The 26,745-nt window shown below is 47.5% G+C and overlaps 1 protein-coding gene across 1 annotated transcript in view; it reads left to right on the top strand.

Annotated features, from left to right (window-relative positions):
* Window positions 1-26,136, top strand: part of LOC142563616 (uncharacterized) — a 32,125-nt gene extending 5,989 nt beyond the window's left edge. The window contains exons 2-4 of the mRNA XM_075674191.1: window positions 18,423-18,702; window positions 20,229-20,517; window positions 24,890-26,136. Of these exons, the coding sequence (XP_075530306.1) occupies window positions 18,461-18,702; window positions 20,229-20,517; window positions 24,890-25,768 (1,410 nt within the window). The 5' untranslated portion in view covers window positions 18,423-18,460 and the 3' untranslated portion in view covers window positions 25,769-26,136. The remainder of the gene's footprint in view (window positions 1-18,422; window positions 18,703-20,228; window positions 20,518-24,889) is intronic.
* Window positions 26,137-26,745: the final 609 nt, after the last annotated feature.

Raw genomic sequence — 26,745 nt, 5'->3', positions numbered from 1 at the left:
GCATATTTAACATCGCATCCAAATCGTTAATGTACCACCCACTTTATTTAAGTATGGCCTCAATGGCAGGGATCGCTCAGTCTTCTTTGTTAATTAGACTGTGCTAAAGTTCTCTATTCTGTATATTCTCGTTTCTTCATGTCATTCCGTTCAGTTCCTTTCCTGATCAAACGTCCCGTAAAAGCCGGCCCACGAAAATTGACAACATCTTCAAATACTCTCAACTGCGCGAGCGAACTGAAAGTCGCAGGTCGTCGTCGCGGCCTTGAGAGAGGTCAGTGAAAGAAACCGTCGTTACACTTCCTCCCCAGGCCTTTCATTGCCGGCCTCTGTCGACATCTGTCAGCGGGCGCATTTATCTTTGAGCTCGCAATACCGCCCCGCTGCCACACCTCCTCGGCGCCAACCCTCCTCCTCCTCCTCTTCCCCCGCTGAGTTGTCGCGTAGCGCGGAAGTCGCGCTCTGTTTCGCCATTCATACACGGCCGACGCGTCGCACTTCCGATCGCATCGCGGTCCGGCGCCTTATCACGCGCCGCGTTTTTTTTTTTTTTTTCGCTAGCTTCCATCCTTTCCTGTTGACTCTTCGGCGCGTCCTGTGTGTCTGTGCCTGGGTAGTGCGTGCACTGGGAAATCGCTACTGCGCACGCGTTCGAGGCCACGTACGCACGCGTTTGTCTGTATACAGAATTGGGCGTCTGTTTGTTTGTGTGCGGCGACATCGATGCGTCAGTGTGAGTGCGTCTGTTTCTCCGTACGCGCGCACCCGCGGATGCGCGCTAGTTGGTTTACGATATGCGTGTGTATAATTTAGCGCGTGTACTCGCCGGGTGCGCACGATCACGCGCGCGCCCGCGTCTGTGTGCGTCCAAACATTATTCCTTGCGTATACTCGTGGGCTTGCGTTTGGCAGACCACCGTTCCGCATTTATAGGCCTCACTGTGTGTACACATCTGCGTCAGAACCCGAGCTCCCGAGTGTTAGTACGTCTTCCTCCTCCCCTCCCTCCGCTCCGCTGTTTGTGCACTCGCATGCTGCGAGTCTGTATGTGTCAGCACTTCGTTGTTCATGCAATGTTTTTTTTTCGTGTTTTTGTTTTCTTGTAATACGAGCGCACGAGCTCACCATTCCTCGCTGGATGTAAGCTGGCGCTTGTTCTCTGTGTACCACATTTGAGTCACAGCGAACTGGAAAGGGAAATAGAAGGGGAAAGGGAACAGCGCACTACACGCAACTACAGTATACTGTAGTTGTGTGTGTGTGTGTGTGTGTGTGTGTGTGTGTGTGTGTGTGTGTGTGTGTGTGTGTGTGTGTGTGTGTGTGTGTGTGTGTGTGTGTGTGTGTGTGTGTGTGTGTGTGTGTGTGTGTGTGTGTGTGTCAGTGTGTTTGTGTACGTTTCCCCGTTCGTGTGCCGGCGTTCGATGTCTGCATTTGAGCGAGTGCGTTGATCTCTGCCACGGAGTTGGCGCCGAGAGGAAAGAAGAAGACAAAGAGAATAGAAGGCAAGGGAAATGCCACCTCCTTCTCTTTCCTTCCTCCAACCACCCACTATACGGACTTCGACAAGGCGTCCGCCAAAAGCACGACAGAGCGGCGCTGGCAGGCTGCCTACATGCGCGAGGTTGCTCTCCTGCCGGTTGAAACAAAAAACGTGTTTGGGGCACCAACGACGACTGACGCATCCCGGCCGACGGCGGCGCCTTGTGAAGCGGCGTCGACGACGGCGGGACGATATCTTCGGAGGAACGCTTCGCGCACGCTTCGCTGTCCAGGCGCTGCAGGCCGCTATCCCATGAGGTAAGAGTTAGGTACGTGATCCATTTCACCGTCACTGCGCCTAGCCGCAACGATTGCTCGTGTCGAACGATACATCTCAATAATTTCGCGCCGATCTCGCGTTCGTCGTTACGCGCGAGCGTTGTGCGAGAGTTGCGCCGGAATTGGCCATCGCCGAGAACGAACGGTTTCTTCGAAAAAGAAAAAAAATAAAGCATTATTCGTTTGACTGGAACTCGCACTCGGTGATACGGAACGGGCGTACTCTGTCGACAGCGTTAAGGCCAGTGCCCTAGTTTGCGGACTTTGCAGTGGTGCTCGCACCCTCGATGCTGCGGAAGACCGCTCCAGTACAGGACTGGGATAATGTAAGAATTTCATTGCAACGGCTATTCCTTGTTTTTTTTTGGCTCTTCGGATATTCGGATGCCGCGTCGCACGTGTTAATTATGCGGGATGGGCCGGTCGTGAACGCTGGATCGTGGGAAACGAATTGACCCGAGCGACAGGAATCGTTGCATTACATCAACCGAATTGTTCTCGCGCTAGAGTTTTCCGGCAGAGTTGGAGTTTATTTTACGATCGCGACTCTATAATCCAATAGACTGCTACGAACCCTTGTTGGCTTGACGAAAAACTGCCACCCTTCGAGCAAAAGTGAAGTAAAGCTTTTGTTTTCTCTAGTTTTGTAAGTAAGATGCAATTTACCTTTCTCTTATCTTTCTTTTATCTTTATTTTATCGATTGGCGTGAATCTCACTAATCATCCTACACCACAAACCGCAATGCAGCAATATAAGGTGACGCGCTGTTGCGTAGATCAAAGCGGAGTGGCCGCCGGGCTTGTTTTCCACGCGGGAGGCAGCTTCGACAACGTCTCGTCCGCCCCCTTCGGTTCTAATGTGAGCATCTCGACGCAATACAGGAACTGCGCAGTTTTTAGACTCCGTGGCCGGAGGTCTACGGGAGCGCTTGGCACCTTGCTCCCTGTCGCAATTTTCCATCTTCGACCTTGGGTCTATAGCTGCGGGTCTCGTAAGTGGCAATCATCTCACTTTTCTCGAGCAAGCAGCCATAACTAATCTACAAAAACAGAGCTATTGTAAGCCAAGAAATACGATGAGAAACATAGAGCGGTTGACAGCACAAACCACGAACTGACAAGTTGTTAGTGTAGCGTTTGTTTTTGTCGCTATCATTGTCTATGACTCCGTATTTATTATGCTGTTTTGAGTAACGTAGCATGCCATCAGGCCCATGAAAACACTTTACGCAGTCATCCCAACTACGTTGGAAAAGGGCACTTTAATTGCACAGAAAAAAAATTCTCTAGGACAAGTGTATTTATTTATTTTTTTTGGGGGGGGGAAGGGGCGGGGGTACGTATTAACAAGATGTAAGAAAGACTTTTTGTTCATAAGTCTATATTTGTACTAACTTCTTGTATGCAGCGTTATATTGTCCTTTTCGTACGCCCAGTTGAGCCTACCTCTTTTTTTTTGTACTATCGTTGTGCTGCTTTTATTGAAGGTCAATTGATATCTTGATATACAGATCATCAATACAAATAATTATTTATTTGGCATGATCTATAGATGGGTCTGTCAGAGTTACAGAAGGGGTACCAAGGCAAGGGACGCAAAGTCGGTGAGGGCAGCAAACTATTTGGTGTGATGAAGTTAGGAAATTTTCAGGCATAAAATTAGGTCAACGGGTCCGTGGTGTTCCTTTTCCAATTGACTCCTTCGGTGTCCCTGAAACACCAAACATTTTGTCCAAGCCGCTGTCCGCTACCTACGCGAATAAAAGCCACCATAGGGTAACAAGCACAGGAGCGAACATCTTCCGTGAGTTCATCGGGACGAAACCATTGGCAAAGCACCTGATATGATTGGCCTGTTCATCAAAGATATGCCGTACGAAATGACAGCAAATGCTTTCCCCCGTTCGGCGGTCTGTTAAGTTAAACGTCCCTAACCATGCTAAACCTTACTCATAACATCAGCAAGCTACGCAGCCTCTTAATAAGCAGCCGTGAATTTTATAACATGGTCCGTTACATTGATAAACCGGCGTTCTTCGGTTTCCACGTGAACGTCAAGTCGAAATTTTATATTTCCTTGTCGCAGGAACGCGACTGCGAATCGCACCCGCGACCTTGTGCTAACCTGCAGAACGAAGGTCGGTGAACGCAGCCTTGTACGAAACAACGTCGACGCAACGCGCGGCTGATAACTTTCACAGCTGACGAAACGTGGTCTGGTTAAGGAGCCTTCGAATCCATCTGATCTTTAACTGCGCATGACAATATGCAGAGACAAACCTAAGCGGCTCGTATTTTTCTCTTCGCACGAGGAAAAACGACGTCCATTGCCTCGCGACGGCGATACGACCTCGCCTGGCATGCATGACAATGAAAGCACTGTTACGTCAAAGCCCGATCAAGGTTTCTCCGCAGTAGCCGTCGGCGGGAACCTTCGGCGTGATGCGCGTCTGGGTTTTCTTTAAAACTGCACTCCACAGATGGGGTTGTCTGGGGGCTTTCTTACTTTTATGGCGAATGGCCATTTAGTTTGCATTCACTTCAGTGAGGCTGTGTAATGAGACAACAATCTTGATTGATTGATTGATTGATTGATTGATTGATTGATTGATTGATTGATTGATTGATTGATTGATTGATTGATTGATTGATTGATTCCAAAACAACACATTGCTTAGGAGAAGCGACGTAGTGCAGCGCTCAACATGAGTTTGGGCTTTTTAGCGTGCAAGTGTATCCAAGCGTACGAGAGCTTTATGTTCCGCTACAAGAGGAATGCCATCGCCACCGCCGGAAACAGAACCGGTGACTTGATACCTGGCTGAAAAGTTCCGCAGCCACTGATACTGTGCGGCGGGATTACTCAAAGACACCGAATACTTCAGAATGTATATTCGCCTCTCTTTTCTTTTTCTCTCTCTCTCTTTCTTTCTTTTTTGCTCAGGTCGCATGTGAGGTTGCTGTTGGGGGAACACGGTGCGATACCGGTGCTCCAAAAAATTGTCCCTAATAAACTTTTTTTCGCTTCATTATGTGCTGATAATTCTGGCAACAATTTCGTGCTGCATGACAATATCTCACAGTGGTAGCTCCCACGGTATTGCCGTTACGTCAAGCGGAACCCCAGCTATTGATGGCACGTTTGTTCGTGGGGAACTCTGTAGGAGGCACCGTCACCATTCTCATCATAATTAACTTTTCTAGGTAGGCGACTGAAAAAAAAGATCTAACCCCACCCAAGGTTCGACATCGAGCGCAAACGTGCGAGCCATTGCGCCACCTTCGATTCGCTCACGTCTTGCCGTCATCGAAGTGACGTCATCGTTGTCTGTCCTCACCGTTGTCGTACACCTATCGTCGTTAAGGTCGCCGTCCTAGTGAGGCCTTCCTCAGCGCCATGTCCTTTACGTTGTCCTTTCCTGGGCTCATTGTACTTCCCTAAGCTCGTTGTACTTATCTCGCCGTTCTCACATGAGTTAACGAAATTTCGAAGAGTGCTTCAACTAATTCCACAAAACCTGGAACACCGCCCTCCACACTACTTTCCCTGCAATGCCCGCGTCTGGTTTCCATATTTCCTACAGCCGCGGTTCACACATTTGTGTACATGATTTGTATATAATGCGAATAGCATTCTTGGCATTGTAAGACCAATTTCCTTTCTTCCGGCTATCTACCTGTCTAGTTATCCTACCAAAAATATAGACTAATCATGGAGGTATCGCAGTCTAAAGATATTCGTCGATCCCAAAGGTTACGCAGTCTAAAAACGCGGGTCATCGGAGGGGCACGTCATTATCATCATCATGATCGCCATCATTATCATCATCAGCCTATTTATGTCCACTGCAGGACGAAGGACTCTCCCTGCGATCTCCAATTACCCCTGTCCTGCACCAACCGATTCCAACTAGCACCGGAAAATTACCTAATTTCTTCGCACCACCTAGTCTTCTGCCGTCGTCTACTGCGCTTCCCTCCTCTTGGTACCCATTCTCTCACCCTAATGGTCCAACGGTTATCTAATCTGCGCATTACATGACCTGCCCAGCGCCATTTTTTTTTTCTCTTTAGGCCTATTAGAATATCGTCTATACCCGTTTGCTCTCTGATCCAAACCGCTCTCTTTCTGTCTCTTAAAGTTACGCCGAGCATTCTTCGTTACATCGCTATTTGCGCGGCCCTTAACTTGTTCTCAAGCTTCTTTGTCAGCCTCCAAGTCTCTGCGCCATATGCCAGCACCGATAAAATGCACTGATTGTATACTTTTCAATAACGGTAATCTCCCAGTACGATCTCTGCCGTATGCGATCCAACCCATTTTTATTCCTCTGTGAATTTTCTTCTCATAGTCAGGGTTCCCTGTGATTAGTTGACCTATATGTAAACGTACTCCTTCACAGACTCTAGAGGCTGACTTGGGATCTTGAACTCTTTCTCCCTTGCCCGATTATTTATCATTATCTTTGTCTTCTGCATATTAATCTTCAACTCCACTCTTACATTCTCCCTGTTAAGCTCTTCAATCATTTGTTGTAACTCATCCGCAGTGTTGCTGAATAGAACAATGCCATCGGCAAACCGAAGGATGCTGAGGTATTCGCCGTCGATCTTTACTCCCAAACATTGCCAGTTTAATGGCAGGTCAAATACAAACTGCTTTGAGCTGGTCAGACAGTTCCTTCTTATCAAAAGGAAACTCGACGTAAACGACAGCGCACTAAAATTACAGTTAATTACTTTGCAAGTACAAGCACTCACTAAGTGATATGCAAAGCATTGCCTTACACTTCTTGTTTCTTTCGTTCAGTAGAGTCTGCGGCGCCTCGTAATACAATACTTTAACGAAGTTGTCATCCACTGCATCATAATTTCTGAATGAAGGAGATATATTCGTCGTTCCTATACGCTCGTGTGATTGCAGCATGTCAAACATCAATTTACCCACAACCTCAGTCGCCAATCTGCACGCCTGAAGGTGCAACCGAGTTCACAAAGGGGAAACTACGTCACCATTACGACAAGAAGTTCTTGTTGCTTCGCGCGGAATCTGTGGCGGCAATATCATATTTAGGCAGCTTTTGTTTTCGCGTCTCGGGCTTCTGTAATAGCGGAACATTGCACGAACAGTGCTTCACAAATGAAACGAAATTTCATCGCTAGGAGGTTATTTTCATTACATTTAATTTTATCTACCCTAAGAGCCCAGAATCGGGCATTACATGGGGAGAGGGGGGGGTGGCTGATAACAACAACAAAGTTCAAAAGGGGTTTATAAGCATAAAGGTCGAAACACAAATAACGAACAGAGCTGTTTTCAGCATTAAAGAGATACAGTGCATCTGGTAGTAGCATGACGTAATGATTATATAACGCAATAACACATGGTCGAACCGCAACACTATTACAATAATGCTACATATGCATGACATTCATCAAAGGTAGTGAGGCGCTCAAGCTGGATAGCGTGGTAGTTTAGAAAAGATCAGCAGAAAAGATGGCAGGTTTGCTCATTAAGATAGGTTGGTAAAGCCTATTGGAAAGAAGATAATTCTTTAATCTTGGCAATCAATCGCGGAAGGTCGTTCTATTCATTTAGTCATACGACTAAAGATGAGTGTGAATATTTCTTAGTCCGTGCGAAAGGTGGGTGTACCTTGAGTTCGTGGTGATTACGGGTGGAGATATGGGCTGCTGGATGAATGAATTTGCGTGAAAAGGTACTGTCACGGTAATAAACACTGTGAAAAAAGGATAATCGTGAATATATTCTGCGTATTACGAAAGGTAAAATACCAAGCGTTCTTTTTATAGAGGACACATTGTGATAATGAGGATATCAGGACAAGATGAATCTAGCGGCTTTACTTTGAATTGATTCCAGCATGTTGGTAAAGTAAGCTTGATGTGGATGCCATATGCTAGAAGGGTACTCTAATGATGGTTTATTTAGCGAATTAAATGCCTCGACTTTACTGTAGGTATTATCAAGGAGTAGGCGACGTTTTGGAGCGCCAAGCTTTCTAAAAGCTTTGGTAGTCTTTAATTTTAGATGATCATTACACTCTAGATTCTAATTAAGCAGGACTCCTAAGTATTTAATCGACCAAACTGTTTCAACTGCAGAATTGTGAGTTAGGTACTCGTTAGGCAAATATATAAAAAAATTTGATGCGTTTCGTTTTCTCGGTGTTAATTTTCATCTGCCATTTGCTGGACCATTCTAAAAGAGTCGTTGAGTCGGATTGCAGAAAAGACAGAAGCTGTCATAATTCAGGGCTCAATCTGTCATAACGATAGGAATGTCCGTCGTAGTAAGTTCAATGTTCCCGAAACGACCACATGGATTTGAATAACATTGGTTAGTCGATTTCGTTTCTCTTCCTTCCTTTCTCACTTTCTTGTCATTTTGTGAGGGTAGGGCAGTAGGGGGTGCTGGGAGTTTGCAAGTGAGGGCGAGGGGAAAGGGAGCGTGGAGCGACAGCCGTATGCATTATTGTCAAGCGTGGCATTTTGCGCGTAAAAAAGAGAATTCCGCTAAATAATCTTTCTTAGCTCGCTGACGCTATCGCCAGTAAAGAGACAAAGGTTCCCGAGTGTGGCGCATTGCAGCTTACGCAACTGTTCAGCCCGGGGCAAGGTAGCTACATGGGCTTGCTGGTACGGCATCTTGTACATTTTTATGGCGCAGGCAGAACGACGGGAACACATAGAGGCGCATTAGACAAACACCAAGCGCTGTGTTTTTTGTCTAATGTGCACTTGTGTGTGCGTGCTGTTCTGCCTGCGCTATAGCAAAGTAGAAGCGTTCCTCCGATGAGTCCAGCCGCCCTCTCACTAATTACTGCTCGCACAAGGGTGGATGAACCGGGGCTCTTGTGGAACGTCGTGAGCAATTGCTGTGCCGTGCGCTTCTTGCGCTCAAAGTGCGCAACCGCCAAACTTGAGCGAAGTTTCTCGAGTGCTGACAGAAGCGAATAGTTGCAATGCAAACAGCAATAAACAGAGAGGAAACTCCTTTGGAGTCTTTCGACACTCGTTTGTAACGCGCTCTTTCTAGAACTGACTCAACGGCGAAGAACGAAGCTTGAACTGCTTGAACTTCAGCTCGCCTTTATTCTTCCTTGCATTCTTTCTTTATTCCCATGATGTTGTTTATCGTTCATTTATTCATCTTCTCTCCTTTCTTTCTTCTCTCCTTAGTTCCTTCTCTGTTCGTTTTTTCTGGCTTTCCTATTACGTTTCCTTTATTTGTGTTTCTTGCTAACTTATTTCATTTCGGCTTTCTTTACTGCTTTCCTTCATTCTTCGGACCTCATAATATTTTTCCCCTTCTTTGCTCCCTCCTTCTTTTTCCTTCCTTCATTCCTTCTTTCGTTTCTGATTTCTGGCCTGAATTCTTTCAATATTTTTATTTCCTTTCTTCATTCTTTCCCTCCTCGTTTGCCGCTTTCAAGGAATAACTTGCACAGGATGCAGCCAATCAACACTTGCTGTGGTGTAACTTTTGTTACCGCTGCCCAAAGAAATCATCCGTTCATTTCCACGTCCGGCCCTAAGTGACAACGACCGCTCGTCGCCCGCCTGTCTTGCAACTTTCACGCGCAAGCGTACGTATCACTATTGACTCTAGCTACAGTTTTGGTTCGTGTATTTATTGTTCTCCCGCTACCAAATACCCGTGGTTCTCACTCGACAATAAGCCGGCATACCCACTTGTAAGTGAACGCTAGGAAAATAATCCGACACAAAAAAAACTTATTGTAACGAAGAATGGAGACGTATCAAACAGTAAAATGCCGACAACACACTGTCGTCGTAGATACAGTAACCAAAACAAAATCGGCCCGAAAGTGAATGCCAGCACGAAGAATATGGTCGTTCTTGAAACCATAACCATTGCGATACCAAACGGAAAGCTGATAAGATACACTTCGCAAGGACGGGAAACTTGACTGGATGTGCATTTGCATTGTGAGTCCCAGCAGCTCGAAGAGGCCACACACAGAGATATAGAACAAAGCAATGACTATTTCTAATTACGTGATTGGTCTTCAATAATTACTTGACTATGCAAATGCACAAGAAAGAAAGTTGTTTCAATTAGCTTACGGTGAATACGGACAATGTATCATTAGCTACTAAACTATTTGTTTAACACGCACCAAATTTCATTATCTTTTTTTTTAAGTTTGCCTGTATTTGACTACTTTGTGTAACTACAGCCGCAAAACCGTTTCAGAACTTAGCGCAAGACACAAACGTGGCTCTCGTCTTCCTTTCCTTCACATGCTGTACACAAACAATTACGTCGTACATCTAACGATGCACCACATTCTTTCTTTATTGAGGAAGTTTGGTTTGTACTACACGAAAACCACTTTGTATAATAACCACCTTTATACCTCCGCAGATCCTGCAGTTGCACGCGACGGCCGGCTACACATGATGGCTACTCGCGTTTTCTTCCCCATTCACAACCTATACGCAGAACAATTTGGCCCACACCCACCAATCACAACTTGTACACAAACTAATTCTGCCTACGCCCTCCGTGCTCGTGACCATCCTCTCCTTTGTTTGTGTCTTCCACCCTCCCCCAACTTCCTTACGCACCGTGGCGGCTTGGGCTTGGGCTTGGGCTTGGTCCTTATGCACACGCTTCCTCCCTTCGCCATCATCGCATCTCGCTGCTGTCGTGTCAGCGCCTGCGATGCTACATGCGGAGCTGGGCCACTAACTCTTCAATTTAGGCAATGAGCCCTTCTCTCAAAGCTGTTCCCACCGCGACCGCTTCTCCTCACGGCGAGATGCGAGGGCTGCTCGGTTCGTAACGACGCGTACGAGAAACTCCAAATGATCGCGCAACTATGCATTTGCGACTCTCTAAAAGGAAGCAGAGAGGACAAATAAGAAAGCCTTGAACAGCGGCCGGCTCGAAGGAAGAGTCGTCTGAGCCCAACTGCTCGCGAAGCCGGTTTCCGCTGGGCGAATATCGGAGGCGACAGAAAAAAAGAAAAAAAAAGGGGGGGGGAGGGAGTTTCTTTCGCTTGACCCTGCCGGTGAAGTGCGGTGCCAGCACGGGAGCTGTTTGTTTATGCCCATGGCTGCCGCCGAAGATGGCTGATGCACCTTCTGACACTTGCGGCTCGGGGGGCGAGAGATCGGAGTACAAATGAGGTGTGGAAGCCTGTCATTAACGCGTATCTATGCCCTTTGATACCGCGTGTCGCTTTGTGCGAGTTCTCGATGATGTTGCCGAGCGGAAGGCTAAACGCTACTACTTGAAGCTCCTTCAGCTGAACAATTATAACCGCGAAAGCACACAAGGAAAGCTACAGGATTCCACGAAGCCGAATATCGGAATAAGCATGTGTTACTACTTCAGGTGGTGGTAAGTGAGAGGTTTTGAGTGTTCTATCAGTGATACCCATGGGGGCCTTCTAATGAGGGTATTGCATTCAGTGGAGAGGGTTGCAATAACAAAAAAGAACACGCTTCCCCCCCCCCCCCGGTAAGAACAGGACGAGCCGAACAAATAGAAACATATGAAGTCACATATTTCACGAAATAACACGCACTGCTGGTAGGCAAAAGATTATGGTCAGTAACCATGACTGGAAGTTCAAATAGAAACTAGGATACAAAACTACCAATGCGCAACAGCTGGTAGAGCGTACGTTACAACACACTAAACTGATGTAACAAGTAAAAGTAGTGTTTGAGCAAATGCATGTCCGTGTTTGAAACCTGAAGGATGCGAAGCAAATATATATATATATATATATATATATATATATATATATATATATATATATATATATATATATATATATATATATATATATATATATATATATATATATATATATATATATAAAGCTTGTACAAAATGGAGATGTCTAAGCATTAGCAGATGCTTGTGGAAATATGCAAGATCGATTTGTGTGGCTATGGCATGGCAAGCTGTTCCAATTGATAATGGTACGATGAATAAATAGCTACGCATAAATTTTATTGAATACGTTTCACTTTGAAACAGTGATCACGCAGTGCAAAGACTAATGATGATGATTACGGAAAAAAGAAGCTGTACTGGGGCGAATGATAACACAACTTATGGAATATACAAGGGCAAGGTGGTTCTGCTGGGAAATATTAAGGGCACTGCGTAAAAAAAATACCCATAATGGTTATGGTGATGTGCATTATGATTGTGGTGTTGACTGCAACCATTATAATAGCTTTCTTTTTAATGCGCTTCCTTTTTTCAATAGTGTTCACAAGTGCTTACGAGAACCCGACGGTATTTCACCACAGATTTTGAGAGAGTACATATTGTAACAGGCTCTAAGCACAGGACTTTTTATAACTTGAAATTACTTGAACACTTCTCAGCTTCGGTGGCGCTAAATTTACACATTCTCCAAAGGGACTTAAGCGAAAGTTCATTGATGATGCTTTGTTAATTAGCTAACATCATTCTGCGGTTTTACTGGCAAGTAGTGTGCCCCTGTTCCAGCAATTGAGGTAATAACCTCATTACTTAACCTCATTACATTTTTCTATTAAATTAAGCTAGTGGCGCATTGGCTTCATCAGCACAAGTGAAGACGTATGCAGACGAACTGATCACGAAACGAAAGACATGCGTTTCGTACCGTTATAGCGTCGTTTCGCACGCTCACCGCTTCGCAACGCAAAGTCAATCATTCCAGTAAATGACGTTAGGAGCGTGACACAAGGGCCAGCTTCACCACAGACCCGCTACGACGGCTCAATGGCTACGCCGTTGTGCAGTAGGTAGAGGGCTCGACTCCCAGCCACACCGGCCAGCAATGCTGATGGGGCGGAATGCAAGAACGTTTTTGTACGTCGGTATGAGTGAACCCCTAGGAGTGACCACCAAGTCACGACTATCCCGGGCGTCTCCTCCTTACGGTGCCTCGGCCTTCGGACGTAAACCGTCATCAATTACTATTATCATTTTACTTACACAAAGTGCTGCGCAGTTTCGCCATAAACACAGGAAGTGTTTCAAGGTTGCACCCTTTGACGCGTCATTGCTGCCGGTCAACACCTGAGTCAGGGCAGTCATAATGTTCGACAAAGGAGGCGAATGGTTTTTAAAGAGCAAGTACTAAGTAAGTTTAGATTAGTCATGTATACTTTTTTTTCTAAACTCTGTTTTCATATTTTGAAGGAAAATGGTACATTATTAGTAACGGAAATTAAAGCCACACTTTATTTTTCTTTTTTTTTTTATTTCCTGCAGAAAACTCTGCGCCGGGTACCTTAGTGTGACGTCATAATTTTCAAGGTACTCTCGTACTTAGGCCGTTTTAACCTAGAAGTTCTGGAGACGTGCTATACTTTGAGTCTTTATTTCCTTTAGAAGTCAGTGTAGTCTTTTTTTCGCCAAATAGATAGTTAACAAGACCCGAGTAGAGGCCGCCAAAATGCGTGACGACGTGGCGTGCTAGGTGCAGGAAGTTGGGTACAGCATCGCCTGCCGTCTCTCATTTTCCGCGGCTTCTGTGGCGTACCAAAAGAGTGACGGTTCTTCCATTGCATAAGCGCGGTTAACTAATACAGCCTAACCTAATGTATTCCTCTTTAATGACCCCCTTAACGCGGGGGCTAGCTCAAAAGACTAGCGCACCGACGCTTGCCAATAAACAGGCGATCTGTGTTTGCCGTCATCTGGACGTGTCATTACTAACTGCGCAATTCAACGCATATACGAAAACACTTGTTTTGATTCAACGCACGCTTATTTCCCAAGTGCAAGGTGCGCTACCTGACGTCGATGTCTACTAAGTAGTTTAGCGAACGAACAATAAGCCCTCCCCGTTCGCGCCTTTGGAAGCTATACTTGCTGTGGCCTCGTGACTGGCTCGGGTCTGTCTGCAGAAGTAATCGTTGCCGTCAGGCTATCCATTGCCGCCGGTGGCGCGGCCATCTGTCGCAACACGGTCAATACAGCAATCTGCACGTTTACACTAACAACATTTAAAGATACGCAGATCCCAATGCGCGTCTTGGAATAAATTTGAAGTGAAGCTTCTGTGAAGTGTTTGAGGAAATGTTATAAAACTAAATCCCATACATATGTGTAAGTCTCTGCAGCGTCGACGCAATGATATCTACAGGACGAAGGCTATGTAATTGCCAGTGTATCCTAAACTGACTATGTTTGCTTTTTTTGGTTATTTTGGGACTGTACGCCTTAGTCAGGCATGAATAACGTCTCTAGCCTTGATCTCCGTGGCTTGTTTTCTTTTGTAAATTAATAAAAAGAAACAAGAAAGAAAGGAAAAATGGTGATAAGAGCTTCATGCACCGAGAATTGCGACGCACATGTAAATAGGTAATCCAGGATTCTATATCTTTTATGTAACAGTAATTGGTCAATTATAGGCGCACGCCCAGTGGCAGTTACCAGGGGGCGCGAACGGATATAATTGTTCGAAACGCGCGATCAGCTTGCGTTCACTTTCGCCTCACGTGATTGGCCTAGGCCGTGCCTAGTCGGCTGCATGGATGGATGTTATGAGCGTCCCCTTTGGAACGGGGCGGTGGGTTGCGCCACCAAGCTCTTGCTATTGTAATGCCTAGTCGTCAGTCGCGCCAGGCGCCCTCGAGCGGTCAGTCGCGCGGCAATTTTGCGCGTGTTCGCTTCCTTCTTTCACGCTCGGAAAAACCATTTTATGTAGCACGTATTGAGGAACAGAAAGCTGCATCGGGAGCTTTTGATGTTGCTCTACAATTTTCTCATTGACACTTTTCATCTAACTATAATAATTGGGAAATTGATTATTCAATGAAGACTAATTATGTAGTTAGGCGGAATGCTGAAAAAATAATAAGCTGAGTATCTCCAGGCGACGGCAAACAACATTGCCTTGGTTCTATCCAACTACGTGGCGTTTGCATAATCTTGGTGCATGTCAGTTGGGACACCCAGTACGTACCACGAGTTCACGGATGCTATGAGTGAAAAACAAAACATAATATTAAGGGCGTTTATTGCCCTGATTGCCTCATTTATTGCGTCACGTGTTCGCGCTGCGTTTCTGTTTACGCAGAAGGTACAACGTCCGACACACTGTGGAAGCTTGCAAGACAGTTTTTTTTTTATTATTGCGCGCATGTGCTAACCACTTTGCGGGCGTTAATGGACACAGCGGCGCGGGTCTTTAATGGTCGGTCACGTGAGAAACGTCTTGTATTTGCGAACGCGCTGACCGAACGAGGCGTTAAACTAAGTGCTGTTGTTAGGCGGCTGCTCAAAATTCAGCGCCACATTGTGGACCCGTCCATGTCCTGCGAGCATGCGTAGAACAGCGCGTCGTGAAACCCGATAAGCAGTATACGAGAAGGTTCACTGCCTTCCAAGTTGGTCTCGAGCTTGTCACGCTGAAGCCTGCCGTGGGAACGCGTGAGTATACTCGCTTATGTTTAGGCCGTACAGCTGTACGGCTCTTCTAAGAACAGGCTGCAAGGATAGTTGGCGTGTAGTCAGTAATGCAGCCTTGTATGCATACGTGTGTGTCTCCAGTTTTTCCCGTTGTCTGTCGCGCTCCCGTACGCTGCAAGTTATTGAACTCTTCCAATTCCAATATTTGATCTGAGTTTATCATCCTCATAATTATCATGAATTTTATACGTATGCCCACTTATCCAATTACCCCTACCTTGTGCTGGCTGATTCCAAGTTGTGCCTGCGAATTTTCTAACTTCATCACAACACCTACTCTTCTGCCGTCCTCGACTGCGCTTCCATTCCCTTGGCACTCGTTCGGCAACTCCAACAGAACAATGCTTATCTGCTCCATGCACTGCATGGCTAGCTTCGTGGTTTTCTCGTATTGTCAACTAGAACATCGGCCGCGTCCATTTGCTCTCCATTCCTCTAATCTCTTCCTATAGTCCACCGATCGCAACATTACTGAAACATAGTAAAGATAGGTGGTATAATTTTATTTACATGATACTGCAGACCTCTTTGGTCCAAGTAGGAAAGTTTAATGCAATTTTAATTTTAATGCGGTTAGAAAAATTTGAACCTTTAGGATATCTCTGGCGCTCGGCGGAATCGACTTCATGCCGTGCGCGGACTTCGAGGCGGCGCCGCCAGATGCCGCACAGTGCGCAGTGGGAAGCACGGCATAGGATCCCGGCTGCATACACGTTTCAGCGTCGGCACTACGATGTGTCATTACATTGCTTCAATACCAATACGTCCGTGAGATACGGGGTTCTGCCACAATGTTTTGTTCCGTCGCTCATAGTGCAGTCCTTAGCATGTTCTCGTGCTTCTTTGTTGAAGTCTGACTTCTTTGCCCGTGTGTATGTTAGTGCCTATAGAATGCGGTGGTTGTACACTTGTCAATGATAACGGCAAGCTTTCCCTCATGATTTGCTAAGTCCTTTCGTATGTGCTCCAACCAGGCTACAACCCATTTTTATTCTTCGGTAATTTTCCGTACATTTGACTTGCCTACCGTGTTATACTGCGGAATTAGGCACCTTCTGCTTCTACGCTACCTTCGTGCCTTCTGAACAGTTCTATTTTAGAAAAAAAGTAATTAATGCATCCCTGAGTGTAACGACGATTCAATTATAAACGACCCGCTTTAGAGGTGATCCAAGCTTTTGGCACGAGTGCTAGGCTTAACATGGTTACATGCTGTTGTGGTCGTCGATTCGATGTCGGTGTTCCAGCGTGTTGCACTGCGCTTTTTGTTTATTTTGCGTCCAATGTTGGCCGCAGCTTTATAACACAACGTCGACTTCAATAATGCTATTGCAACTAAGCATTCTTTCATAGTACTGTTTCAACAGCCCTCCTCTCTGAAACGACTGATGGATTGAAAGTTCGAAGACCCTCGTAGCCGTCTGCGGGGTGCACAGAATGCGCGCAGCGATCGCTGAGCGTTCCTTGGGCGCAATAATATAGCTGTGCGGGATCGGGACACCATTGTCGGAGTCACTCCGGCCATCGAACTTCGACGCGGAGCGATAGTTCACGCGGGCGAGCCTCCTTTCATTTATTGTCGCATAACCTGCTGTGTTCACGCAGCGGACACGACCGCTGTTTCAGTCGGAGCAGGAGCGCGACGTCAACTCGACGCACCTAATCGCCCCGCGAGTGGCGCCTCCGCTTGTCTGCTTGGCTCTTGCGCGCCGGCCTCATTCGCTGTCAATGAGACGCGTCACGCTATTTCGCAGTGACAGTCAGCGATTCGCTCCGTCGTGTGACTGAGCCTTTAGCGGTGAATGCGCTTAGGCACCTTGATTCGCCATCCCTGGCTGAAGTGCTCGAGCAGCGAACATCACTTTCACGCAAGCTCCCATGAACTGGAAGTGAAGGGGTAATACGTAAGTATGTAAAAGGGCAAGATGCTTGTCCACAGATGCGGTCCTCTAGGGAGACGGAGAAGGAAATTGATTACCGAAACGTAAGAAACGTCAGTCAGACGCGTGCCCAGTTTTCTATCCGACAAACGGAGATCTGTAAAGAACGAACAAGATCCAAGGAAGGAGTCACTTCTGAAAACTTGCGCGTCTTATTTGTGTTTCTTGTTTCTTTGGTATTCTTGTTTTTTTTTCATAGCACTATGTATGACACGGATACAAGAGACACGCGGAAGAAGGAACGTATCCTACTTATGTGTTGTATAGATAGCGCAAGAAGAAAATATCAACAGCCACAAACTTGGCCCTTTCATCGCCCTTTCCAACTGGGGCTGCTCTGGTTTACGAGAACGAGTGTAGCGTGACACAAGAAGCGACATCTCGCGACATTTCCGCACAAGTTATATATATATATATATATATATATATATATATATATATATATATATATATATATATATATATATATATATATATATATATATATATATATATATATATATGGTATCGAAGTATGGAGTGATGTACTCGGCATGCAGCAAGACGGGTGGAAAAAGGTCCTGTTCGCTAGAAGAGTTTTGCCTGCAGTACCAGCATAAATGAGAACATAATTATAGTCATCATCCTACATCGGCTGCGCTCTAACGATCATCTCCACCGGCCACGGTGGCTCAATGACTAGGCAGTTCCGCCACTGAGCAGCAGGACCCGGGTTCGACACCCGGCAGGAGCAGCCGCATTTCGACGTCCGCAAAATGCGAGAACGCTCGGGTATATATACATTCACGTGCGCGTGAAACAGCCGCAGCTTGTCAAAAGTGTTTCGTAGCCCTCCACACGTCGTCCCTCGTAACTCGCTGCGCAGTTTCGGGACGTTACAATCCCTGAATTGAAAAACAAGCCGATCATTCGTGATCACGCAGTGCGCAGCTGTCGCTGCAATGAGTTAATGAGTAGCAGTCGCTGTAATGAGTTAATGAGTGGCAGTCGCTGCAGTTAGTTAATGAGTAGCAGTAGCGCACCCGCAGGCCTTCTCACGCCCTTCTCAAACGCGGACCCTTCGCCTCTGACATCGATCTGCAGGGGCGACCGCCCGTCGCATTCGCTTCCGATAGAGCACGCGCGACGAAATAATTGAGTGCGCGCTATGAGCCGTTCGCTCCCGTCCTCTGATGACGCGCAGGGCCCCCTGAGGAGAAGAGAACGCGGACAGCGAGGGACATGCCGGCGTCGTCGTGGAGCGACGAGCTCGTCGAGTGGGACGACGAACTGACGCGCGAGACGGACCACATCCAGCTGGGCCTGGTCGAGCCGTGGCTCGACTCCCACCCGCTGCCCGAGGGCGTCGAGGCGCCTCACCCGTCCCGGCTGCGAATGGGGCAGGACGCGTTCATCGCCAGGCGACACGAGCTGGCCGCTCACCGCTTCGCCTTCGCCACGTTCGCCGGATGCGACGCCTTCAGGTATTGTGAAGCCGTGCTATAGTAGAACAGTAGTATTCCAAAATCAAGAAGGAGGCTGCCAGATGCAGTAGCACGCTGTGCTATGATTGTGCTATGAAACAAGGGGTAAGGCGCCTCAGGAAAGCCTGGCCAACGTTAAGATAGGAGGAGCTGTCTTCGTCAAAAACGAAGATATATGTCCTCCTGTCGAAACGTTCGCCAGCCTTTACTGGGGCACCACTGTCTATAACATTTACGCCATAGTAGCAGTAGTAGTAGTACGCTCGTAACCACCGAATACATTCAATTAAGTGGAATATTTTTGCAGATGTGTCCCTACTAAGTTAGTGGACCCTATGCGGAACGAGATTGAAGGTTTAGTAGTAGCAGCAGTAACGCAAGGGAGGGCAACTATGACGCAATGCAGGAGTGAGCGGAGATCACTAGCAGAGCCCTTCGCCATGAAGTGCGTTGACCTAAAACAGGCTAATGGTTATGAGTAGTATAGTAGTAGTAGAAGTAGTAGTAGTAGTAGTAGAAGTAGTAGTAGTAGTAGTAGTAGTAGTAGTAGTAGTAGTAGTAGTAGTAGTAGTAGTAGTAGTAGTAGTAGCAGTAGTAGTAGTAGTAGTAGTAGTGCCGCAATAGAGGGGCAACTAGAACGCGATGCTGGGGTAATTTGAGATCGCTGGAAAGCGCTTCCCCCTGCGTGGGGTACAAATTAGGATCCTTCTTTGTCTTACCACTGCAGGATCAACTAGCTCAAACGCCTGCCCTGCTCTAAAACGCCCATGTTGCGGCATCGAGTCGTTGACATTACAGCGAAGCTGTTAGCCTCTATAGATATATAGTGGATTTGCATTTTTTGTGTCCGCGTCCGTCAGCAGAAATGTGGGCCGATCCTCGTGGCAGTGCAGGGCCAGGCACAGTGGCGCGTACCCCCGTAAGGCAGAGGCTTCAAGCAGTCAGCAAAGTGTAGCGAACAGTGCATATATCTTTGGAATCACGCATACAGGCGTACAAAGCAACATACGTTTCAATAAAGAACAATCACGAAACAACCACCCGAACCAAATAATCGATGATAAGACGATCCTGATAACAATGCGAAGCACGAAGCGCTCCCCGCATACGCTTCCCGGATAAGATTACTGTTGCGCAAGCCGCCGCGCCGACGGCAGCTTGTAGTGTGGAGAGTGACGTCTCTAGCCTTTCGTATGTAAAATAACCAGCCTACCAACTGATTTGATTGTCTTAGCAGCGCTATAGGTGTCGGCGTGCTGTCACAATTACCATTACTCCCATTACTACCACAAGTATAAATTACCATTACTACCTTTATTCTAATGCGATGAATATTCTAAAGCATTGCATACGTCTCCCAGAATTTGTAGTGGTGGTTTTCAACTTCAGTGGGCATCCACTTTTGGCAGGGCCAGCATGGCGAGTAAATTGTTTTTCTTTAATTATCTGAAGACAACCGTCGCTGAAACGCTCGGTATACACTTACCTATCTGCGTGGCCGCTAAAAAGCTGCCGTTCTTGCCCAGCTCTCGGCAGGAGTTCGCCGAGGCCGCCGCGCACGTCTTGGACGGCACTCCGGCCATCTACGTGTACCACAACAGGAACACGCTGTCCGAGCTGCTGGAACTGTTCCCGCGCACCCGGCGCATCACCCTCAAGCACGACCTGAGCGACAGCGACGAGGGACTCGTCTACGCCGCCAGGAACGAGCCGCACCACCTCGCGCACCTGGAGGGAAACTTCGCCGACCACGAGGACACCGGGTTGGCCGTCTACGGCGACGCCGTGACCGACCTCCTGGTGGCTTGCCCGAACGTGAGAACCTCGTCGTCTCGGCTACATAGCACGGCCTCGTGTAAACGCGATGAGCGCTTTTGACATCGCACTGAGACTGCTACACGGCCTCGTGGGGGGGCAAAATTCCTGTGTATTGAGGAAAACATATTTGCACGCACGTGTGCGTTGCGCTCTCAGTCATAAATCGGCAAGATAACCAGAGATTCATGTATACGCTCACCGATATTTCCGCAGGCCATGTACTCACTCACGCTCGTCGGTAGTAACTCGCGTCCCTACTCTCGCCCACTCGTCCTCACCTTCACTCACTCGCGTCCACAGTCCCTCGCATTTCCACTTACCGGCACACCCCAGTCAAGCTCATTGTAATGCCTACCCCTGTTCACCCCTGTTCGTACTCACTTCCATGGACACTCTTCGTAACTCACTAATGCTGTATCCCACGCCTGTTAAGTGTGTGCGGTGTATGAGTGAGCGTACTCGTCAGTGAGCGCGCCAACCAATCCTCTCGGTGGACGTCTATCGGCAAAACGTGTGGGTTCGACTCCCACCTGCAGTAAGTTGCATTTTCGTCCACTTTCATTTTCATTTTCCTCGGAGAGGTAGAGACAGAGCGAAATATATAAATACATTTATTCACAGAAAGGCAGAGAAGCAGGCCTGGACCATAGCTTGCTAGGGCCTGCTACTCTACACTGGGGCTTTTTCTCGACATTTGTGCAAGCATGAAAATGAATTTCCCCAATGCTTTCTCTTGCTTTATTGCCTATTTTTGTTCATGTAATATCTACAAACAAAGAAATTGAGCCCCTCAAACCCACTGATTATTCCAGCTCAGCTGTTAAGAGAGGCTTTGCCTTAGGTGTTCCTATCTAAATACATGTACATGGTAAGGGAGAAATCGTTTTCGTGTATATCCATTGGACTGATTCGATAAGGCTGAATCGAAAAGAAAAAAAAAAGTTGAAACGTACCGTTTTTAGGTAGCAGATTTTTTATTTGGGTTAATAATTTCTATGCACCAAATTTCGAAGACCAGAAAAGGTGTCTAGCTTTGTGCAACTCCGCGTAAAATATAATGTTCAATAATAATATAAATTCAGGGATTCGACATGCCAAAACCACGATGTGATTATGGGGCACGCCTTACTGAGGGACTCCTGATTAGTTATAACCGCTTGCGGTTCTTTAACATGCATCTATCGCACGATGTACAGTCGACCGATTCTTTAACAGTACCACACGAGCCTCGACTTGACCAACCGGCCAGAGCCTTCTAACCGTGCGAAACGACGAGATCAGGAAGAGTAGCGCATGCGCACCAACTTCACTCAAAGTACAAGGTTAATCTGAGAGGCTCTTCCTACCAGCATGACACCGCCTCTGGTACGATTAATTGGGCGCAAGCTTCCCACCTTATTGGAGATAGCAGGAGCGTATGCCCCTGGCTTACGTCCTTTTTTAGAGCGCAGCTCTTTAGCTCCCGTTCCTGTGGCGAGCGTCGGCGTCGGCGGCGCCGTAACCGAGTGAACGAGCGCAGCGCAAGATGAAAGCGAACGCGGAGCGCAGCGGGGGATGAAAAACGCGAGGAGGAAAGCGGAGAGGAAGGTGCAGCGAACCATGAGGTGGAGAGCGGAGGAAGGTATGGCGGAAGCCTCAGAACACCGTAGTGCGGCGACGACGGCTACGAGATGGCGCCAGAGTAGCGCGCGTCGTCTGGGAGCTCTGTCGACAGCAGCTGCTGCCACCCACGCGTAACCAACGCGATGGCTCTCGCGGTCTCCAGATTAGTTAAGCAGTCGCGCCACACTTTGTTCCGTTTACAAAGTACCGGACGAGACAGCCAATATATCGCGAAATGAAAACACATATAACGTTGCGCTCAAATTTCGCATTAAGGAGTATCATAATCGTCAGCGAATTTTTTTAGCGTGTGCTGGTCTAGTATACATGCACAGGAAAATAATGAATGAAACCTGCAAAGTTGCAATGTATCTGTATCATATCATATTGCGAAAACTGCCATAGCACACTAGACGTACATCACTTGCTCTGGCCGTGTGGTAGGACCCACGCAAACAAGGATCAAGACTCCGCCAGGCTACAAGAAACATTACGCAGCACAGACCTGGCGGAGCAGCTCTGGGCCGTCCAGTGCGCCCACGATGCGGCCAGAGAGTTACAACTCCCGGTCCCAACGTGGGAGTAGCCCGCTCTATGGGACCTTGCGCCCCGTAGCTCGCAGGATCTTTCATTAAAGTTATTCCATCCATATCTTTTTTGTGCGCTTTTTTCTTTATCTTACGGTGCACACTCAGAAGAGTGCGTACATATGTTCAGGATCCTTAATAAAACCTTAGTTCGAAATTAGCACTTGTCCTGTCTCAACTTGACCTTTGCCCTTACCATGTTGTTTGCTTTAGAGCGCAACTCTTAATTGCCCGTTCCTGCGGCGGCGGCGGCGGCGTGACTGAGCGAATGAGCACAATAGCGAAATATGAAAGAGCGAACGCGGAGCGCCAGATGAAAGACACGAGCCGCGAACGGCGGACACCGGTAAGAGCTGCCCCTTCAGTGACATGCGCGCGGAAAACTGGTTTCATGCGGACCTGCCCGACCGCTCGATGCGTGCTTGCATCTGGTGACAACAGGACCATTAGTTTCGTCGCGTCAGCACTCGCTCGCGCTTGTTTGGGTCTCGTTTGTGCTTGTTTCGATTGTCATAATTTGTGATTGTTTTATAATTTGATTGTATGCACGACGTTAATTGTTTAGTACTTTCTGGAAGCCAAGCGGCTGCAGCAATTACATTGGGACCTTCGACGAGTCATACATAAAAGCCGACGCGCTTGACCCGTAGATCTGATTTTCGGCGATTACCGACTCTGCTACATGTCTCTCTCAAATTCTTTGCCTCAGTATATGGCGAAATGAAAACACGTATCGAGCTGCGCTCAAATTTCGCATCAGAAAGTATCGCACTCGTCGGTGAATTTCATTTTTTTATTACGCAGGACAAGTCAGGCCTGCACGATCTCGTCGTATGCTTATCACCTTTGCCTTTGTATATGAGGTTCATCTAGCTTTCACACCATCCAAGTTAAATTTTCCGCTTTTTAGTCACTTGCTCTATGGCATTAGTCAGCAGTGCCGTGTTCTTTGGACCGAGGTTGTTGATTAGCGATATTTGGATTTCGTCGGGTCCTGCGACCGTGTCATTATGGACATTTGCTTCTGGTTTCTTCCAAAGTTTTTTTATGCTAAATTTGGATCTCTAAGGCTTGAGTCTGAACTTGAGTCTGAGCTACGCCTTCTTTCGTGCCTAAGTTATCCCTTATAACGAATCCGATGTACCGCACAGCATCATCTCCTTCTAGGATGGTATTGAGGCGAACTTATGCATCGGATAACCAAAAAAAAGAAACACTTGTCTAACCAAAGCAGCATTACGAACCTCGGCGGTGGTCGTCGCACAAAGAGCATCGATTATGTGAGGCCAGTATTTACATACTGCCAAGGAACAGGAGTAGAAATGTCGTGAGATATTGCCCTGCCTGATACAATGGGCCCATAGAACGTACGACGCTGGTATCGTGGTAGGTTTGCGCGAATCAAAACGCTATAACATTCGTCAGTTGAGGGTCACAACTGCAAATCCCGAAAGGCACGTGTCAATATATTGAACCACTTCATATGTATTTTTTTTCGTTCATCATTTCGAATCACCCATCGAGCAAGTGGTCCATCGCGCTGATAACGGCAGCGCGGTGGCATCGGATCCAATGACACTCGGCGAAATGAGTGGTAAATAAAACCAGTCGTCAAAGGACGCGGCCCTAAAACTTTGACTTAATTGTCACGCTTCAAGAGCCGAAAGAACATGGCCTAAGTGTATACTTTTCGTCCGATGTTTAGAAGCGCCACTGGGCTCGACAAAACATTAACCGAGTTTCCCCATCTTTTTCTTCTGGTGCCACGTTCCCTGCGTTTTTTGTTTATGGACGCCTTGCAAAGTTTCTCAGTTACACGCCAAATATCTCGTATTTCACACGGACAGAGCACGCGCACGACAATACGTCAAACCTCGATATCGTCGAGGAAGTGGCAATCGGCCACACAGCGAAGCTTGAAGCATGCAAGTGTAAGAATCACGTGGTCGGTATCCCACTCCCCTGCCGAAGGTAAGAGTGCGAGTGCTCGTAAATTTGCTGCGCCTTTGATGGCTCAAGTGGCTCGGCGCAGTGGTTCCCGAAGTTTGCATAGATGCCCACGCATTCGAAACATTACTGACTCGTAAGCGTTTTTAACAAACTCCAAATTTTCTAGTGCATTCGAGCGTAGTTAAAATGTCTCTGGCTGCTTTTTCATTTTGCTTTCCTTGGTTCTGCAGCTACGCTTACTGGCGGCGGACATCCTCCCTGCTTTGGAAGCCGCTCAAGATAACAACGAGCTACGCTCAGTCATCGGGAACCTGCTCGTCGTCGTGCTTGGCGGTTACGCCTATGGTCACGATGGCGGCGTCGAGTCGTTTGTTCCCGCCAGTGCCGATCAGGTCAAGCGCGCCGCTGAAATATGTCCCGACGCTGGACTCGTGTACGTAGCGGTCGATTCTCCGGACCCTGTCCAGGAACTGACCGAGTTCAACGCACCCTCCAAGTTGTGCGTTTCCTACGAGCCCGTCACAACGGCCTTCTGCCCGTTCTCGAGCGTCGTGCCGGCCCTCAAGAAGTTCGACCTCGCGGCGCTTACCCTCAAGAACTTCAAGGACGTCGACCTCAACAAGGTCGCTAAGACAGGGGAGAAGACCCTGCGCCTGCTGTCCCTGGACCACTGCCACGTCCTGGACGAAGAGGTCAAGTCGAGCGCATTTCGAAACCTGGTCGCCCTCAGGATCACGTGGGCGACGCCCGTGACCCTGCAGTGCTTGCTGTCTGAGTGTCCTGAGCTGGAGTACCTCAAGCTCGGTTCCACCGAGGTGTCTCGGATGTTCCTGTCACGAGGGTTCCCCAAGTCGTCGCTGACGTCTCTCAGGAGCCTGGAGCTGCGTCTGGACCACCCGTTGGAGCACCACGGACTCGGCGAGGAAGACCTTAACGTGATGGTGGAATCGTTACCGTCGCTGGGATACGTGTCCACGAATTCGGCCGAAGTACGGCTGTTCCTCAGGCGGAGCGCACCGCACGTCAGGATAGGAACTCTTTTCTGCGCGCTGTGCGCGGCAGAGTTTTGCCGCAGGACAGGAAAGTGCAGTGTGTCGAGCATCCTGTGATAACGCATCCTGCGTAAGAAACGACGAGAAGACAATGCGCAGGTGCTGAAGTAAATGTCCGGTAGAATCGCCACATGAGAGATTCACCATACCCTCTGGCCACGCTGTTCGCGTAATGTGCGCGCTACGCTTAAGCTTTGCTGTGTTGCAGAGAGTCCACTCCCAGAGCATCTGCTTCGTTGGGGTTTGGCGCTAGTGTGAAGAGCTGCCTTGATTCAAAGCGCTGCTTTAATACGCATGACGTTGTTGGTCGACCGTGCTTGTATTGGCCACATGTTCCACATTTACTGTGTCCCATGCGCAGCCTTGTCTAGGATGGTGTCATAGAGTGCCGAGAGGGGGAGAAAATAAACTCCGTTATTTAACAATCGGCCTTCTGCCAAATGGCTACAGTGAGGTACTTATAAGTTTTACTCTAGTCGGCTAAATCCCTACTCACCTAAGTCGGCTTCTGCAAAAAAAAAAGAAAGAATTGTGTTTGTGGTTTACTTAGAACAGCGAAAATGTCACCCTGCCATTGCCGCGATGGCCAAACAGCGCAAAGAAGGGCATGTGTTTAAAAGCAAAGATCTAGGACTTGCCTATTTGGCTGCATATCAACAGCAAGCACAACACAATAACAACAAAGAGTATATCATCAGGCGGTTTTCCTGCCCTGTCCTGTTCCTTAAAAGGCATTTATACTGCGTGTGTCGCGCTACGAATTCATAATCTATAATCTGGCTTCAACGCCAATGTCGACGTTATCGCTCAATGAGATTGTGATGATGATCCTAAGCAGTGGCATAGGCCCGCGTCAGGGGATAGGCCAAAGTGAGTGCGCGATGCCAGTAACCATCCGTGGCATTTTCTTCCTTCACCGAAGCAATCGCGAAACGAGAAGAATTCAACGCTAAAATTTTACCTTTCGTGTCTTTTTTGGTTATTCACATTTTACTAGATTCTAGTATGTAGATACAGTAGATTTTATATCTATA

Source organism: Dermacentor variabilis, chromosome 11, assembly GCF_050947875.1.
Source record: "Dermacentor variabilis isolate Ectoservices chromosome 11, ASM5094787v1, whole genome shotgun sequence".
NCBI lineage: Eukaryota > Metazoa > Arthropoda > Arachnida > Ixodida > Ixodidae > Dermacentor > Dermacentor variabilis.
Note: the sequence above shows the minus strand (reverse complement) of the source record. Positions and strands in the feature narration are given on the sequence as shown.